At 39.0% G+C, this 19,005-nt stretch overlaps 1 protein-coding gene across 2 annotated transcripts in view; it reads left to right on the forward strand.

The window, feature by feature from the left end:
* CDH11 (cadherin 11) overlaps nt 1-19,005 on the forward strand; it is a 100,331-nt gene that overhangs the window by 73,550 nt on the left and 7,776 nt on the right. For both annotated transcript variants that reach the window (XM_032768115.2, XM_032768116.2), the window contains 9 exons: nt 795-1,199; nt 2,546-2,840; nt 5,112-5,231; nt 5,779-5,946; nt 8,645-8,832; nt 11,534-11,787; nt 12,808-12,944; nt 13,138-13,259; nt 14,097-14,214. In XM_032768115.2, coding sequence (XP_032624006.1) covers nt 972-1,199; nt 2,546-2,840; nt 5,112-5,231; nt 5,779-5,946; nt 8,645-8,832; nt 11,534-11,787; nt 12,808-12,944; nt 13,138-13,259; nt 14,097-14,214 — 1,630 coding nt within the window. In that variant the 5' untranslated portion in view covers nt 795-971. The remainder of the gene's footprint in view (nt 1-794; nt 1,200-2,545; nt 2,841-5,111; nt 5,232-5,778; nt 5,947-8,644; nt 8,833-11,533; nt 11,788-12,807; nt 12,945-13,137; nt 13,260-14,096; nt 14,215-19,005) is intronic.

A 19,005-nucleotide genomic window follows, 5' to 3' on the forward strand; every position in this document is an offset into this window, starting at 1 on the left:
GAGGGAACGTCATTTGAGCAACTGGAATAAAAAAAAAAACGTGGCTACGAGTCTCAGAGCCCAGGTCAATTGGCTTCGGCTTGTGGGGCTAAATGTTGCAGGCTACCATCCAGAATTGGGCTAGAGACTCTGAGACTCACCCTTCTCATGGGGTTTTAGAGCCCGGGTTCTAGCCTGAACTCGAATGTCTACATTGCAATTTTTAGCCAGCAGCCTAAGCGTGAGTCAGCTGACACAGGCCATTTGCAGCCATGGGTCTTTTATTACATTGTAGACGTACCCATAGAGACACCTGGAATGGGCGCTACTGCCAAAGGTCCCATTATAAAAGAGTCTTTAGGTGTTTTTACTCATTCATGATAGTAAAGGTTGATAGAGACGGGAGTGACAAGGGAAGCACTGAGGTTTGGGAATGCTTCTAAGCACTCACTGACAATATTTTATTAGAGTACTGAATGCAAGCTGTGATCATATGCATCATTTTCTACTGAATTAGGAGAAGGAGGAAATTATAACTGACAGACTCTTCAGTAAAAAAGCAAGTTTTACTGGAAAAGCACCAGAAAGAAAACCTTGTCTAGAATATTCATAGTTGGTAGTAATTATATCAAAGTATTATTTTCCTACTAAATCATTAGTTTTTGAATGCTGTTATTTTCTTTAAGTGGACAATGAGTATTACACCGTGCTATGTTGGTATTAGTTTCATTTTAGAAATTGCAATTGGCTTATAATTGTCACTTCTCAAAGACAGGGGAAAGACTGACACTTTTCTGCACTCTTCTTTCTTTCAGCAATTAAGCTGGGAACCTGCAGATCATTAAAGTGATGCACTTAATGAAAGGTGGCATCCTATATGCAGAACATTACATCTGAAATTTTACAGTAGCTCCAAGGTTCTTACTTCAGAGGTGGCTCTGGGTGGAAGGAGTAGATTCTCGAATACTCCTGTGCCTATAAATTAACCAAAAATGAAGGAGGACAGTTGTTTACATGCTGCTCTTATCTGCCTGGGCATGCTATATTATAGCCATGCCATGTCTACAGAAAAACTTAACCCTTTAAGGCCGTCACTCCATGGTCACCATGAAAAAGGAAAAGAAGGGCAAGTTCTGCATCGTTCAAAAAGAGGCTGGGTGTGGAATCAGTTCTTTGTAATAGAAGAGTACACAGGACCAGATCCTGTACTAGTTGGCAAGGTAAGAAATGTATTTCAGTTGAATTTTAATAGGTACTATTTCCTGCCTCATTGCGGTGAGAGCTGCTTTTGTCCTCCAGTACTTTTTTTCATACCAGCTGCCTAATCAGCACCCTCTTAAACTTCTGGTATTAATCATTTCATCTGTCGCTCAATAAGAATCTGATCCAAAGTGTATTGCAATCAAGAGGAGTCTTTCCATTGACTTCATTACACTTTGACTTGAGGCCTGAGAGCAGTAGGTTGAAACCTTCACTGCTAGGACCAAAACGATCATTTGCACAACAAGCCTGATCCCCAAACTGTGTCCCAGTAAATCATCAGACCATTCTTAATTTTGGTGTCCAGTCAGTAGAGCAGAGCTCTCACCATTGTAAGACTAGCCTAGAAAATACCAACTTGTGTAAAAGTTCTAAAATAGTGGTTAAAAATAGATTTCACCTGACACACCAAAGTAAAAGAAAACATAAGTGTATGTCTACAAGGCAGCTGGGAGATGTGAATCTCTGAGCATTTAGACTGACAAGTTCACTAAAAATACTGAGCTCACTAGCACTAGCTCACTAAAAATAGCTGTGTGGCATAAGAAGCAGCTTGGCCAACAGGCTTGGACTTAGGCAGCTAGCCTGAGCCACCACTTGTGCCACGTGGCCATGCTGCTATCTTTAGAGGAGAGCTAATGCAAGTCTGTCTACCTGCTCTGAGAATTACAGCTCCTAGCTGCAGTGAACATATACTCTAATTGTATATCTAGATTTTAAGATATTACTCAGTAAGATTAAACATGTTAGACTGCATTAGATATTCTGGGCCTGACTCTCCTCTCTGTTACACTTATTTTACTGCCTCCAAAGTCAGTTGGGTTATTTTAGCTTAAGACCAGTGTAATAGAGTGGGGAGTCAGACCAGGGGCGGCTCTACGTTTTTTGCCACTCCAAGCATGGCAGTCAGGCGGCCTTCAGCGGCATGCCTGTGGACGGTCCGCTGGTCACGTGGATTCGGCGGCATTTCTGCGGATGATCCACGCCTTTGGCACTCGCCGCTGAATTGCAGCCGCGGGACTGCTTGCTGCTATGGTGCCTGGAGCCGCCCCGAGTCAGACTCACTGAGCCAAATTCTGTTATCAGTTTGTTGATTTAAATGTAAGTTAGACATGTGTAAGCAGAAGCAAATCTGGTCCATTGTGCACCTGATTCATGAAATTGAAGTCTGCATTACTCATGAAAGTTAAGCAAGTTGAGTCAGCAATGGCTAGACAGTAATGTACAGTAATTCAATTACTATTTTAATGGCTAGAAATACAGTGTATACTGGTTTGTTACAATATTTATGTTTATCATTTTATAGCTTCATTCAGATATCGATTCTGGAGATGGAAACATTAAATACATTCTCTCAGGTGAAGGTGCAGGAATCATTTTTGTTATTGATGACAAATCAGGGAACATCCATGCAACAAAGACACTGGACCGAGAAGAGAGAGCTCAGTATATTCTAACGGCACAAGCTGTAGACAGAAACACTAACAGACCTTTGGAACCACCCTCTGAATTCATTGTGAAAGTTCAAGATATAAATGACAACCCACCTGAATTCCTACACGAAAACTATCATGCAAATGTGCCAGAGAGGTCCAACGTGGGTAGGTACAGATAAATGCATACCGGTTTACATTTTTTGAGTAAATTACATTGACAGTGAATCTTAGGTAATTCTAATTAACATCTTCCCAATGTCTGGAAGATAAAATGTATTCAGTTCCTCTATTAATCAATTAAACATTTTCTGTCATTTGCTCTAATTAGCGGAAGGATTCAAACTCTGCTACAGTAAATCCAGTATTGTCATTGACAAGAGATCAAAAATTTTGAGTCAGACCCCTTACAAGATCAAAATCAGGAGACCAGTCTCAGAAATCATGAGATTTAAAAGCAGCCATTAAACCATGTATTTTAATCTGTCTTTTGATTTTTTTAACACTGCCTCTACTCTTTTGGAAATATGTGTGTGATAATTTCAGATTGAAAAGTCAACCTTTAATGCACACATATCTTTCTATGGCAGCTCAAATGAAGTCTCAGTGTATGCATATTGAAGGAGAATTAGAATAGAGAGGATGCAGAATGGTGTTTTTTGGGGGGGTGGGGACTAGTCTCTGTAAAGACTCATTTCAATATAATTTTGTGATGCTTCTGTTATTGGTATATCAAAAGTACCCCTTCAAAAATGGAGAGCTAGGGCAGAAAGAAGGCATCCTTGCTGCTTGGAAAAAAAAGAAGTATTTGTATTAAGTGGTTATACCCAAGATAACGCTTAGTGGAGTGCTCCATGGTGTGATAAAATTAAAATATGATGGAAAAACCTAAATCATACATATTTAGAAACATACTGTAGAAGGCCTATAAAATGGAGCTGAGAAATGAACAGCCTCATCACAGAGAGCACTCCCTCTCTGTATCAAGGTTTCCAGTTATATTTTTCAGTAAAGATTTATTTCAGCTGCAAATGTGTACATGCAAGAATATCTTTACAACATCAACCACCTTTCAGAGCTTTCTGTCTTTCAGTGCAGTAACTATGTTTAGGCCCTATTTTTTTTTTAATAATCAATACAGTTATATTCAAAATATATCAAAAATAACTTTAAATCATTCTTCTTCCTTTGTATAATTGTATAGCTATGTAAATATCTACACTGTCCCACAATCACAATACATTTAAACAAAAACAAAAACCTCTCCTAATTAATAGTTCAAAGAGCTAAAAATTCATTTTATTTTAATTATTCTTCCTTCCTGCAGCCCCTGGGCTTCCCTGAACCTGGCAGCACCCTCTAGCCCCCCCACCCCAGTTCAGCACCCCAGCCTCACCTCTGCTCCTCCTCCAGTTCTTCATGCTCAGGCCTAGGGGGCAGCAGCAGCATCCTCTCTCATCTCCCCTTTCCCAAGCTGGTGCGGGGAGGGGAAGCTCCAGAGGGCTCTTCACACCCCTCTGCCCATTCCTAAGCTGGATGTTGCAGGGAGGAGGAGAAGAAGCACTGTCCTGTCTGTGTTTCTTGCAGGAGGGGAGAGGGAGGAGAGAGTTGAGCCACCAGGGCTGTTGGGCTCTTTGTTCCCTCCATCCCCCACCCCTCCTCTGAGCATGATGAGCCAAGATGAGAGACTCTGCTGGCTTCCAGAAGGGCTGAACTTCTTGAGATTGGAGCATCACAAGACGAGCGCCAAAACCCTCTGAAATCACTTGAGATAAAATCATGAGAATTGGCAATGCTACAAGACTGGTGGTTGTGGAGTCTCTGCAAGCCTGTAGGAGGGTCAAGGAGTGGTGGAGGGGTTTCCTCCAATTGAGAGGGCTCAAATCAAGGTCTGTGGCACAAGAGGTGCAGTGATCTACAGGATGCATAGTACTCTTCATTTTGGCTGAGCTATGTAATATAGCTGTGAGCTAGGGCATGGTGCCACTTTCCATTTCTCCAGGGTTGAAATCAGCCAGCCAGAGAAGAGCTCACCCCTGCCTTGGGGATCACTACAAGCAGTGTTTCTGTGAGTTTACTTGTGGAGAGTATAGCTGTCTATATGATGGAGGTAGTCTTGGCTGGCTGTATAATGCCAATGTAGTATAATGTCAAGGAAAACATAAAACCTGTGGGATAGTGTATATTAGGCTGTATAATTTATTAGATGGAGATGACCCATAATCCCTATCATTATTGGTGACTTCCTAGGGCTTGTATATTCTAAAGCACAGTTTGCTAAATAGACCTCAGTAATTGTTGAAATGTATTTGTTTTGGGGGTTTTTTGGAGTGGAAATAGTCACATAGAACAGGCTTCTCTATGGTTTGACTGAAAGCACCTCTGTGTGGCTTTAGCAAACACATTTACTTTTTAAATGTCCTTCCTCTTCTTTTTTAGGTACATCAGTTATTCAGGTAACTGCTTCGGATGCTGATGATCCTACCTATGGGAACAGTGCCAAACTGGTTTACAGTATTCTTGAAGGTCAGCCGTACTTCTCCGTGGAAGCACAAACAGGTATGACTGAGCCAGCCGGATTTGTTTGGAACACCATCACTTGTTCGAGTACATTATATGAATAACTAAATATTTTGGCCCAGAACCTCAGTAGCAGCTGAAGGGCAATGCAGCTCATCTGGTGGTGTGCATACAGATAGCTTTAAGCCACCTTCACTCTCTCCTTCTTCTGCCCCATCTGTTCAGTAGAGTGGTCCTGTGGCATGTATTAGCATTTAAGAGAGGTATCCCTGAGACAGAACTGTTCCCCTGTATGAGTTGCAGAGAAATGGTGTAGAAGCTCATATGCCGGCTCTGAAGAATTACCATGGTGATACTTTTGTGGTCAGCTGTGTTGATTTTAGGGCCGCTTTCCCTGCATGGTATGGTGCTTAGTGGCTAGAACCCAGGGGAGACTGTGGGCCATTGTTGCTCTACACACCATGTATGATACATCTTAAATACACTTTCTAATATGCAGGTAACAGTTTTGCATGACTACAAATATGTATATGACACTCTCCATGATTACAAATATGTATATGACATTTTTCCTTTGAATGTACAGGTATTATTAGAACTGCTCTTCCCAACATGGACAGAGAAGCTAAGGAAGAATATCATGTTGTAATACAAGCAAAAGATATGGGAGGACACATGGGAGGACTCTCAGGGACAACCAAAGTGACAATTACACTTACTGATGTCAATGACAACCCACCAAAGTTCCCACAGAGTAAGTGACAAGTCCCTTAATACGTAACGGTTACTACTAATTATACTTAACACTTGCGTAGTGCCTTGTATATTCAAACAAATAGTAACTAATAGTAATGAATGGAGTACCACAACAGAAATGTGAGATAGGTAAGTATTATTTTATGCTGAATCCTTACATGATTTGTTTAGTGCTATAGAGTGAGTCATTTTCAGAGCCAGGATTAGAAGGTGGGGATTCCTGGCTTCATGCTTCATTTTGAAAACCATTGAACCATGTTGTATTATAAACATAGCTATGGTGAGATCAATGTGATGTCATCTAGATTTTTATGGAAGCGAAGCCCCTGTAATTGAGACAGTTAAAACTAGGCTGTAGAAAGCCCTTGAAAAAATACTTTAGGGGAAAGACTTGCACTGTGGCAATGATGGATTAAGATTACTTAATAAGTGTTTTCCAGCTCTAGTTTTTAATGCTGCAGATGTACAAAAACCTGCTCAGAAAAAGCAGGCTCCGTTTTGCATTCTGTTCAGACTATAACAAAAAAAATCTTTGAGATTCTGTCAAAAATCTGATGGAGAACCAAGAGGAGTTAAAAGAATGGATCTTCAAATTCTCACCTCCAGTGCGTGTCAGCAGTTTATTCTATTTGTGGAGATGTACAATATATATGGGCTTCCCACAGTACCTTGGTCTACACACACCAGTAGGCTCTTGCAATGACACTAACATTGTTCTAAAGAAGAGCCAATATGGCTTTCCCTTACACAGTTCTCTCTGTTCATAGCTATTTTCAGGCTATAGCTTAAGATAGTCATTTCTAACTGTGCAAATCCACTTCTGTCTATTGATAAATATGAGTGAACGGCAGATGATCTATTTGATCTTTTTACCTCAGCTGCACCTACGTTGTCTAAGGTGTTTCTCAGGCAAGAGGTGCTTTCCTTGGCCACAGATGAAAGAGCGTTGCACATCCTGCTAACAACTCATAGTTATGCTCTTTCAGCTCTTTGACAGCCCTGCAGCTGAGTGAGCATCACTTTCTACTTCATGTATTCTTTCAATTTAAGGGCCTGATGCTGCATCCTTCACCTGTATACGTAGTCCCACTGAAGTCAATGACTGTTCATGTGGCTAAAGATTATAGGATTGGACCTTTACTCCCTTGTAAATAGTAATATCCAGAGATAGCAGATCAAATAAAATTTAGCTCAATTAAATTTTCAGATTGGTGACAAATAATGCTAGTTACTACAAGTAAAATGCATTAGTTTTTAGCTGCCAGGCTGGCTATTTGATTTTCACATGTATTTTCATCGTATTTAGTTGTTTATTTTAGCTCATTCAAACTCGGGGGCTGGATGGAAGTCCGGGCATGGAGCCTTAAAATTACCCCTATCCTGGAGGGGATTTTCTGCCATGTAGGACAAATGGTGCTGAACTGTATTTTTTTCAAAAAAGTTTTTCTTGTCCAGCAAGAAAAGAAAGATGTTTAATTTGCAGAAGTCTACCAGTTTAACATATTACATTCATTTGAAGTCTAAGTGACTTTCTGTCAATAGATCAAACTGTTACTGTGCAACCTGCTTCAATTTAGGCTTATTTGTGACTGGAGTTAGTGTTTTGTTTCTGTCATATATGCCTGTTGTGTTTACAGTGAATGAAGCAAGTCCACACCTGGTATATCTCCACTGATGTTTCTCAAATGATACTTGAGGGCGGAGGTTAGATTTAGCCCATTATATTTTATCTTGCTACCTGTATGCTTTCCTGAGTTTGTTCAGGTCAATGTTGATGTTATGGGTAATGTAAAGAATTCCAAAATGGTTAATCAGTATTTAGGGGCAGGTTGTGCTGTTTAAACTCTGGCCTTGGTTGGAAGGCACCCAGAGATTTGCATCACTGTAGAAAGACCTGCAGGAGAACTGTGCCTCAGGACACACTATACTGCTTGGAGCCTCCTGGTGCACAGGAGCATTGCTTACACTGCACCATCCTCGTCCTTTCCAGAGATTTGTGCCACTGGGATCCACAGAGGGTATAGTCCCCGAGTTAGGGTGGGAAAGTTTCCTGTTATTCTCCCTTCTATGGATCTGTACTGGGGCCCTACATAATCCGACATGTTCTGGATGGTGCTAAATTTCACTACTTTGCAGTGAATGCAATTTGGTATTCCAGGTAAGAACCATGGAAAGCAGCAGATTTATTCTTTTAGGTGTCACAGCAGTAAGATTTTATCCAGTTCCTGTTATATAATTTGTGGCTTTTGAATGAATGTCAGTTACCCTCCTAGGCTTCTCGCAGTTGAAGTTCATACCATGAATCATTTGAAATGTAATTTTCTCTAGATTTTTGTAATAACATCTCCAATATGAATTATAACCTTGATGTCACAATAATTGCTGCATTCTGATAGTATGATCCGTTGGCCTTTTAACTCCTGCTAGAATACTAGAGGTGAAAGTAGTAATTGGGAAGGTAATTTTATACAGATTAGCAACATGACCTCAGATTTCACAAACGATCTCAATCTCAAAGTAACCTAGACCTTTATAATATAACCATTCCTTCAGTGGATAACTCCATTAGTGCATATGGATAATTTGAAAGTTTTAAAATTTGCTGTGCTATATTTACATGGATGAATGAAACAGGTAAAAATACAAATACTTGAAGAAGCAAACTGTGCAATTACAATTGAATGTTTTTTGCCTAGGTGTGTACCAGATGTCAATATCAGAAGCATCCATACCAGGGGAAGAAGTAGGACGACTGAAGGCCAAAGATCCAGATATTGGAGAAAATGGCTTAGTGACTTACAACATCATTGATGGTGATGGTGTGGAGATGTTTGAAATTACAACAGATTATGAGACTCAGGAAGGTGTTGTAAAGCTTAAGAAGGTGAGCAATCCTGCTCTTTCAAGCCTATTAATATACACAACATACTTTATTTTCTTTCTCACAGAAGATACAGTAGCAATAGATTACTGTCCATGTTAAAATTATGAAAAATGCAATTGGGTATAATTTTTTTATGAACCTGTGATGATCTCTGAGCTCCAATTTTACTATTCTCTGGTAATACCTAGATCCAAAATGTAAAGAAGTAACTGAAAGGAAAGCAATACCACAAAAAAGCTCTATAGTGAGTTTATTAATATAAAATGAAGAAACTATTATATTCTTTAACAGCGTTCTGTACTGATCTACCTCTTGAGAAATCAAGACCTTTCACTCTTCAAAGCATACTGAGAATTACCACAGAAATAAATGATAGGTTTGCTTTAGTTGTTTTAATCAAGCATTCATTTTCAAGTTGGTAGTGTCATAAGAATTTTAAGATAATGTGCAAAGTATCGAGGATTTGTCTGCATTTCTAATCAAAGAAATCATTTTAAATATCAATATTGCTTCCCTCACATTCTACGTAGATAGAAAGAAAAGGATGAAGTAGTGTGCTACATCAAACCCCAAATGTCTGCTCTGTGTAGGAGGAATTGAGCAGTTATCTTCAGAGTATTTCTTACTTCTGACCCAGTGCTAGGTCAAATTCATAAGGGACTTGAGTAACATTAGTTCATCCTGGAACTTTTCCCAATATGGGTACATTGATCAGGGAGAAGGGGCTCTTGCAGGGCCGGCACAACCCATTAGGCAACCTAGGCAGCTAACATTTGGGGGGCGGCAACCATGGCAGCTGGATCTTCGGCCACCCCAGTCGTTGGCAGTGTTTCGGGCGTGAGACCTTCCGCTACCTCTGTCGGGGGCAGCATTTCGGGAATGGGACCTTCCGCACCTAGGGCGCCAAAAAAGCTGGCGGCACTCCTGGGCTCTTGTAAATACTGTCATGACACAGAACTGCCAGCATAACAAAGTCTCAACTATAAAAAGAGTATGCAATTGTTAGAAAATCAGTTAACTTTTAGTACAGCAACACTGTCATAATACTGCATCACAAAGTGCATACCAGTGATCAAACAAACAAGCGCACACACAAAAAATGCAAATAAATCAACACCCTGTTTTATGTATGTAACATACAATTTCCTGTCTCTTAAGCCAATACAAAAATGTTTCTTGGAGATGGTGCTTTACTTTTGAGATGACGAGGCAGTCACTGCTCAGAATACTGATAGTTATTGCACTACTGTGATGTTTTTTGATTGCTCATTGTTTTTATAGCTCTTCGATTACTGAGTCTGCACTGCTTTTTTAGCTGTAACTGGTATGTTATCATGGCCTGCAGTCCATTCTATGCTGTTAGCATAGTTTGATAGCCATAGTTGGCACCTGCCTCTCAGACATTTAAGGACATAACCATATTGTGGCTTACAGTACTGAAACACTGCAATCTCTCTGTGTTGGTGAGACATTGCAGGTACACCATAATTAGGATCAGTCATCTGAAGCATGGATAATAATTCCTACCTAACAGGCTATGGTGAGGCTCATTCCCTTCATATTTCTAAAGTGCTCAGAGTTCCTTGGATGGAAGAGCTATAGAAGTGCAAAGAAAAATCTTCACACTTTTCCCACCATTACGTTTACGATATTTATTCATTAATTGTTATTTCTATTTACTTTTGGAAAAGTGGTTGTTCAGTAGATGAGTTAGAAAGACACTATGCCGAATATAAGTGTAATTCAATTACAATACTTATCAACTTGAACTGATATAATTTATTCACTATGTCATATGACTCATATCAACCTCTCTTTCCTCCATATGGGCCAGATCTTGACCCTTGCTATGGCCATTGGATGCCAGCTGACCACCACACCATGTCCGTAAAGCAGACAGATCCAACTTCTGGAGGATTATTCCACAGTGGGGAAATTCCTAGTTGGTGCAGGGCCACCATCTATGCTACCATCTGACCATAATGTATGAACATAGAAGGCATGTCTCAAGTAAAAGGGCCACTTCTCGATCTTTGATTCATCCCCTAGAGCAAGGATAGTCAATAGGTGGATCACGGGCCAAAGCAGGATTTTGAATGGACCATAAAATCCTTTTATTTACTTATTAAAATCATCATTATTATTACTATATTATTTTCTCTTGAGTCTGGACCTTAACTATACCTTGACTGAGAAATTTGGACCTTGACAAAAAATAATTGATTACCCCTCCCTAAGGTAGACTCCCTTCCAACTGTCCCCAAGGGACTATCTGCTAGCTGGGGATAAACAGAGCGCCGCATACTCCAGACACATCCCTTCCTTACTGCTCCTTGCCCCAACATGCTCTCTGTGTTGGGGCTCTAACTGGAGTAGCAGCAGGAACTCCTGCTGCTGGAGGAATCCCCAGCTGATGAGATGTGGGTGGTTTCCTAAGCAGTACAACAAGCACAGGGCACGGTAGGGAATCTGGCCCAGTATGCTGAGTTTTTTTTCTCTACTGTAGATGTAGTGGATAGCTCCTCACTTTGACTATTTAACACATGTTTTAAAGGCGTCAGACTTTTGAGTCTTTGCATATTAAGTGCTATGCACACATCTGGTTTATAGGGATTCTGCTATCATATTCTAAGGAACTAGCTTTTCATTTCAATGTTGTTGGCACTGTCCAACTGATGCATCATCCTCTTATTTCTTACAGCTCCTAGATTATGAAACCAAAAAGTCCTACAGTCTGAAGGTAGAGGCAGCCAATGTACATATTGATCCTAAGTTCATCAGCAATGGACCATTCAAGGATACTGTAACTGTAAAGGTAGCAGTTGAGGATGCTGATGAGCCACCCATATTTTTAGCACCCAGTTATATTCTTGAAGTACAAGAGAACGCGGCAGCTGGTGCTGTTGTTGGGAGAGTACATGCCAAAGACCCTGATGCTGCAAATAGTGCTATAAGGTACGCTTTATGAATCTAGTCCTATTGTTTATATAGAAATAAACAAGATAACTTTTTAGCTAATATGATGTAATGGTACCCAGCGAGTTATCTTCTTTTATTTGCATGTGTCTTTTCATAGCTATTCATTTTGCATATTTTCTCATATTTAGGACATATTTAATGTACAATTTTTTATAGCTATGTCTGCATACCAACACATATTAGTCACTATTACAAGGTATATTTACTACAATATCATCAAAGACATCAATAAAGTTATAATAGAAATAACTGCGGTAGCTCAGATATTACTGTGTGGTTATTATTATCAACTGTTAACTTTTCATGACAACCACTATTTGTCTTTGCATATACATACACACACACACACACACACACACACATATATATACACACATACAGTGAGAGAGATATAAAGTAGCATTTGCTATGTGTGTCTTCTGGTGTCATCTTGCTACTATTAACTAAGAATTGAAGCTATTTAAAATGCTTTGTTGTCATAACACATGCTCCAAAGAGTTGCAAAGTGAATGTCTGAAAGCCATAGTAAAACATACTGTTGTATAAGAATACAGAGATGTTTAGTAAATCAATTATTATTAAATAATCTAGGAAATGATAAATTCTATAATGTTCTGAGTGTTCTGAAAATTAAAAGAAATAAGTATGGAATAGGTGGAAAAGATAAATATCTCAAAATATTCCATACAAATTAAAGGGCTTTAGACACTTTTCAATGGTTATCTTCAAGGTCTTCAAATAATAAATGTTTTTATTTTCTATACTATATAAGAACTTGACAGTGCAAAATGCCTCTGATATATAAGCATTAATAAATAATGGAAATACATTTCCATTAAAAAGTTGTTTGGTAAATTCCATTAATATGTCCATCTTGCAAGCATGCTACTGAAAAAATATATTAAAATAACATGAAATATACTGTTGAACAAACACTGAAACATCAGTCTGCAAAGTAATTATTTTGTCTAATACTCAATTTTCATCTCCTTCAAGGTATTCAATTGATCGTCACACTGACCTTGAAAGATATTTTAGTATCAGTCCAGAAGATGGTTACATTAAGACCATAAAAGCTCTGGATAGGGAAGAAATTGCTTGGCATAACATCTCTGTCTTTGCAAGTGAAGTCTGTAAGTATTCCATGGAGGATTTCAACTCAGTGATATAAATATTATACTCCTCACATTGTTTATGGGGGTATAACAGCTGGAATAATAAATAGCAGGATTACTTTTTTTTGGTTGTTTCTTTTTTTAACTTTAATAAAAGTATTATAGCTTTGTTTTGTCTCCATTTTGTTTTGTTTTTCATTTATTCTTATAGACAACCGACATCAGGAAGCCAAAGTTCCTGTAGCAATTAAAGTCCTTGATGTCAATGACAATGCTCCAAAATTTGCATCTACCTATGAAGCGTTTATTTGTGAAAATGGTCAGAGCAACAAGGTATCTTCTGTCTGTTACATTCCCCTGATGGGGGAAGTTCTTTATTCCTGGGTTGGAGATCAGTTTTGTTTGGAAGTTGGAAGCTGGGTTGCTATTTTTAAGTTTTGGCAAAGGTGCCTAAGGCAAATAGAGAGGCATGTTTTGTTTTTTTTTACTTGACATCAAAATTGAACTGAATTAATGTGTGGGTGCACACACATGCACACACAACATTTCAAGGTTTGAGTTTTGGCTGGCCATGGCCACAGGTGTATACCAGCAAACTTACAGTAAAAGCAAGGGTAGGAGGTAGTTTTCACAATCATGGGCACATGTCAAATATTAGAGAGAGACTCTGCCTTCTATGACAGGAAGCATAGAGTGGGGCTTGCAGGGCGTAGCCCACAAATGTATCCAGTCATACCCTGTGTATGTATTATCCTAGTGTGGATATTCCTACTGCTAGGAGTAGCTTGTGCAAAGGATTACCTCCAATTGGGAGTATAAATTATTTTATTAACACTACTTTTGTTGCCTATATGTTTGCCAGTTTGGGGTGAGAGGAGGAATGAGGTTATACTATTTCCTCAGACCTACCCACATTTAAGCTCAATATTATATACAATATTATAATATTATATATTATAAAAACATTTGTATTGACTAAATATAGTAACAGAAATAGTTGTCTATTTGAGCTTTATACCCATAATATATTTATAAGAGTAAATTATGTTTTTTCTTTCTTTTCCCTTTGGCTCTCAAAATTCACAATATTGAAAAAAAAAACCTATTTGAATGCAATATTACGTACCCAACAAAGGCACTATTTGTTTACAAGCTACCTTTCTTTTACAGGCATTTATTACAATTACGGCTGATGACAAGGATGATGCAGCCAATGGACCGAGATTTATCTTCAGCTTACCACCTGAAATTATTCACAATCCAAATTTTACTCTCACAGACAACAGAGGTTTGTATCAAGGTTCACCATATATTAGTGTTCAGAGCAGCAAAGGTAGAAAACATTGGTATTATAATTTTATACACTATTTTCATTAACCTTGACTGATTGACTGCTTTTGAGTTTTGCAAAAAAAAAGCAGAAAATATAACTGACAGTCAGAGACATTCTTTGGAATAATTTAGTGCATGTTCACTGGCCTTCAGATTCATAAATATATTTTGTAAATTACATGATAGTCTGTATGATAAATGCGTTGGCATTACAGCCACAAGAACAGGCAATAAACCAAAGATTCACAATTCTACTTAGTTAAAGGTAATAGGTAGACCACAACTTTAGGAGTTCACTGTGACCCATACTGGGCTTGGCATGGGACCTAGGCTCAGTTGTGGGGGAAGGTATGGGATGATGTTTTTGATTCAGTTATGTTTGTCAGTTTGTGGATTTCCTGGGATTTAAATATGGAGTAAAAAGCCTGCCACTGCAAGGTTGTCTGATGGGAGGGGAGTGCAGATCCAGTTTTTCAGTCTGATCCATTATCTAGATGAGGACCAGTCACAAAAATCCACCTTCTACTTCCAACCTCCAATGCACAAAATGTGCATTGTATCCACATTGTTCTTTTGTCCACATTACCACAATAAGATGAGAGAACTCCTCAGGAGCAGTCTTTCCACAATCCCACTTAATCTCCCAGTGTGACACCATCAATCCTGAGCTAGCAATGTGACCGCTAGCAAAAACTCCATGGGAAGGTTGTGGATGGAGGAAAGAGAGAAACAGAACAAAGGCATATCCAGTCTTTATAAATATTTCCATGCTAATTACTTAATTACAATAGTGCATAGAGCATAATACATTTTTAATAATAAGTATTTAGCAAATTCTTTTTAACATGGTAATTTCCCTGCAAAAGCAAAAATTGTTCAATTTTACAGGAAAGTGTTTATTAAAAATGAGCTTTAATACTTGAGAGGAAACTTGCTTGTTTCCCAAATTCTGATCTCAGCTGCACTGGTTTAAATTATGAAGCCTGCAGAATTACTACAGATTGACATCAGGATAAAAGAGAACAGGATCTGATTACTTACATCCAACATGAACTTTTTATCTCAAATATTATAACCAGGGCCAGTGCAAGGACGTTTTGTGCCCTAGGCAAAACTTCCACCTTTCCCCCCCTGTGCCCCTGCCCTGAGGCGTGTCCCTCTCTGCTCTGAGGTCCCCCATTGCGGCAGCTCCCCACTCCCCACTCTCCGCCCTGAGGCACCACCCCCGCCCCAGCTCACCCCTGCTCCGTCTCCACCCCGAGCATGCCGTCGCTGCTTCACTTCTCCCGCCTCCCAGGCTTGCAGCACCAGTCAGCTTAGATGCCGCAAGCCTGAGAGGTAGGAGAAGAGAAGCAGCCACAGCGTGCTCGGGGAGGAGGCGGGGCAGGGGTGAGCTGGGGTGGGGAGTTCCCTTGCGTGCCACCCCCCCCCTTACTTGCTGCTGGCGGCCTTCCCCGCGCTCCCCTGCCCCAATTCCCTCCGCCTAAATGCTGGCGGCAACCTGGGTGACTGAAGATCTGGCTGCCACGGTTGCTGCCAAAGAAAATGGCGCCCCCCACCCCCAAATCCTAGCACCCTAGGCGACCGCCTAGGTCGCCTAAATGGTTGCACCGTCCCTGATTATAACATTTACAAAACGTCCTGTATTATTTTGGGATGATTTCTTCCTTTCTGAATGCTGAAGAAAGCTATCAGAACTCCCTAGCCAAATTTCTGATGCATTAAAAAAAAAAGTAATATGAATATTTATAGCAAGGTTCCTCAACATAACAACTGTACACTCAAATGAGGTGGGTAAAGGACCCCATAGAAAATATGTATTTACTTTCCTTTATTTAAAAAAAGGAAAAGGGAAAAAAAGGAATATAAAATTAGTTTGAAGCATATATTTTAAAGAAAAATAAGTAAATCAATAAAAAGAAAATGAAAATGTGCTCTTTTCCTTCTAGGCTGTGTTTCACCTTGAAAGATATTCTAGGGGCAGTATATCAAGAGAGGCTAGAGTGCATAGAAAGATAATGGACTAACCTTTCACCTTTGGAGACCTAGCTTCAAGCTGAGATTAGCAGTGAGTTTGGTAATATCAGCTAAATCTCTAATGGATATTAGTGTGCATCAGAAACCCACCACAGTTTGGCACCATTTGGCATAACTTGCAGTTTATTCAAGAGAGGTTCAGGACTAATATAGCAGGGGCATCCCATGTCAGAACTGAGATACATTGAAACAGCTGCAGGAGGAAGTTAGCACAGTCTCTGGTTTGAGCCAGTTCTATTACTCCTTCATTTCTACAATCATCAAAGTCATCTTTCTTTCTTTTTCTTTTTTTTTTCTTTTAATGAAAAAGTCACCCCAGATAAAAATGGGTTTTATAGTGGAAATGCAGATAGTCCAGTGAATACACTGCTTTTATATGACACTACTGCAATACATTATTTCAACAAGACAATGTTGTTTTAGGTCACTTAAATCTCTGTCCACATAATTTTCTTTTAGAAAGGATACATAGTATAATGAAATCCTTCCTTCATTTTTTCTTTTTCATAGTTTGCTGTCTCTCCATCATTTTCATACATTCCTTAATATATTCATGTACATTTTATAAGACAAATTGAACAGAGTGGTTAATTGAACTCTTTTCTGATTAAAAAAGTTGGAGTTAGAGATGTAAGTGAAAAGGTTAAAATTGTAAGCACGTCTAGATAGTAAACCTTTTCAGAGTGTGTTACAATTTGCAAGTCAAATAACTTATGTAATCATTTAAAGTTTCTTTTTTCATTTGTAAATCAGGGTAATCTTTGTATCATGCCACCTCTTTCACAGGGAATTGCTAGTTTCAAAGAAAAAATGGCTGTATTAACTTTTGGAGAACAGTTAATGAAAACTCCAATGTTTAGGTCTATTACAGAACTTTAAAGTGAATACAGTCCTATAATTATCATTTAATAGAGTTTTTTTCTCCTGACTCCTAAAAGTAATTACATATTGCAGTAATCCAGAAAAAGTAATCACATTCTACATCCTATTAAAAGCCTTCTGTGTTACCAAGTTTTTCAGCTCATGGTATTTTCCCTAGAAAACATGAGATGATAATAGGGTATCTCATGCTATGATAAAGCACTTTTGCTCTGAGTGTTTACTTACATTATACCCTGTAAATAAACAGTACCTTATTTTCCCAGACTATGTATATGTTTGGTGTTCAATCCTACTTCCCCTGAAGTCAGTGTGTGTTTTGAAATTGACTTCAAAAAGAGCACTAGCCAGTCCACGATATTTAAAAAAAGAAAAGAGCGACAGATTATTAATAATCATGTTTCCTTATTTTCATCCCCGCTCCATCCTGCTCTGAGGTACTGTTAGGCAGAGATTCACCCTGTGCAGAGTCAAGCACAAAGCCAGTTGGTCTGAAACTGGTGCATTGGCTTTATGCTGTGCCCTTGTCACTGATGGGGTATAATGTTCTGGAATGCCCAAATATAAGAGCCGACTTTTGGAAGATTCATGGTCCAATTCTACTGCTTTTATTTCAATGGCAACATGTTCTGACCTTCAGTGCCACACGTCTGATCAATGGGTTTTGAGGCCCTCCGTAAAAGACATAGGCTCCAGTGCAATTCTCCTTTGTTTCTTACCATGGAATTTTACCCAGTAATAATCACTGCCTGATGCAGATTCTAGGCAATTACAATCAGAAGTCTGTTTGGTCTTCCCTGCTCTGTCAACAATTTCACCTCTGGAGCAGCAGCTCGTAATGCTAACTCTTGCAATAAGCTTCTGTTGTCAAACAACTATTTGCTTTTCTGGGTGTGCATATAAACAACATAATAGAAACCAAGCAACAGCTACCTTCATGGAGAAAGACAGTTGGAAAGTTTTGGTAAGACTGCAAGAAGCAAAGAAGAAAATCAAAAATGGAAAAATAAATATTGGTGGATATGATACAATTTTATCTGTGAATACCAGCCATTTCACAAAAAGCATTGGTGATCTAGTCACCTGAAGTAATATTTAGCTAGAGGGATTCTCCAGGAAATAGCAACTGGAAAAATGAAAACATGTTATTTTCCAGAATGGACTGCAAAGGTATTTCAGATGGATGTTTCTCTCCTTCTGTAACGTGTTGTGACACATTGTAGTCCTTGAAATTGTCAGCCAAGCAGCTGCAGTATGGTTCTTGCAGAATGGATATTTAACGTCTGTTTCTCGTCCTAATACCATTTACCCGGATTACAGTTAGACTCTGTTTTGGAATCAAAGGGCATGAAAATGATGAAAAAGCAAGGATGAAAATATTACCCTGGATTACGTTACCTTTGTTCTGAGAGGTTAAGGTTTTGTTGTCTCCTATAGGCATTATATACTGGATATGAGAGTTGGTCACAAGTAGAGCAGAGGAAGAAGTGACAGGTAGTGGACTTAACAATATTTCACATGGTGTTTTTGAGTGGCTTTCCTTTTAATCTGTCATTTAAATGGGCATCAGAGTTTTCCTAAATCCTTACTGTGTGGCTCTCAGTATAGTTTTGAAAACTGTTTTGATGAGGCATTACTGTATCTTTGAGTTATTTTAAGCATTCACCCAATTCTTTTATGAAACTTGCAAATTCCAAATGTTTGCTTTTGACCATTGGTCAAATACGGAAAAACATACAAGATTGCCTAAATTGTCGGAAACTTAGTTACTTCTTACTTAGCAGAAAACAAGCAAACAAGTCTAAACAGTTCACATTATGAAATACATGGG

The sequence above is a fragment of the Chelonoidis abingdonii genome, chromosome 19 (assembly GCF_003597395.2).
Source record: "Chelonoidis abingdonii isolate Lonesome George chromosome 19, CheloAbing_2.0, whole genome shotgun sequence".
Taxonomy (NCBI): Eukaryota; Metazoa; Chordata; order Testudines; family Testudinidae; genus Chelonoidis; species Chelonoidis abingdonii.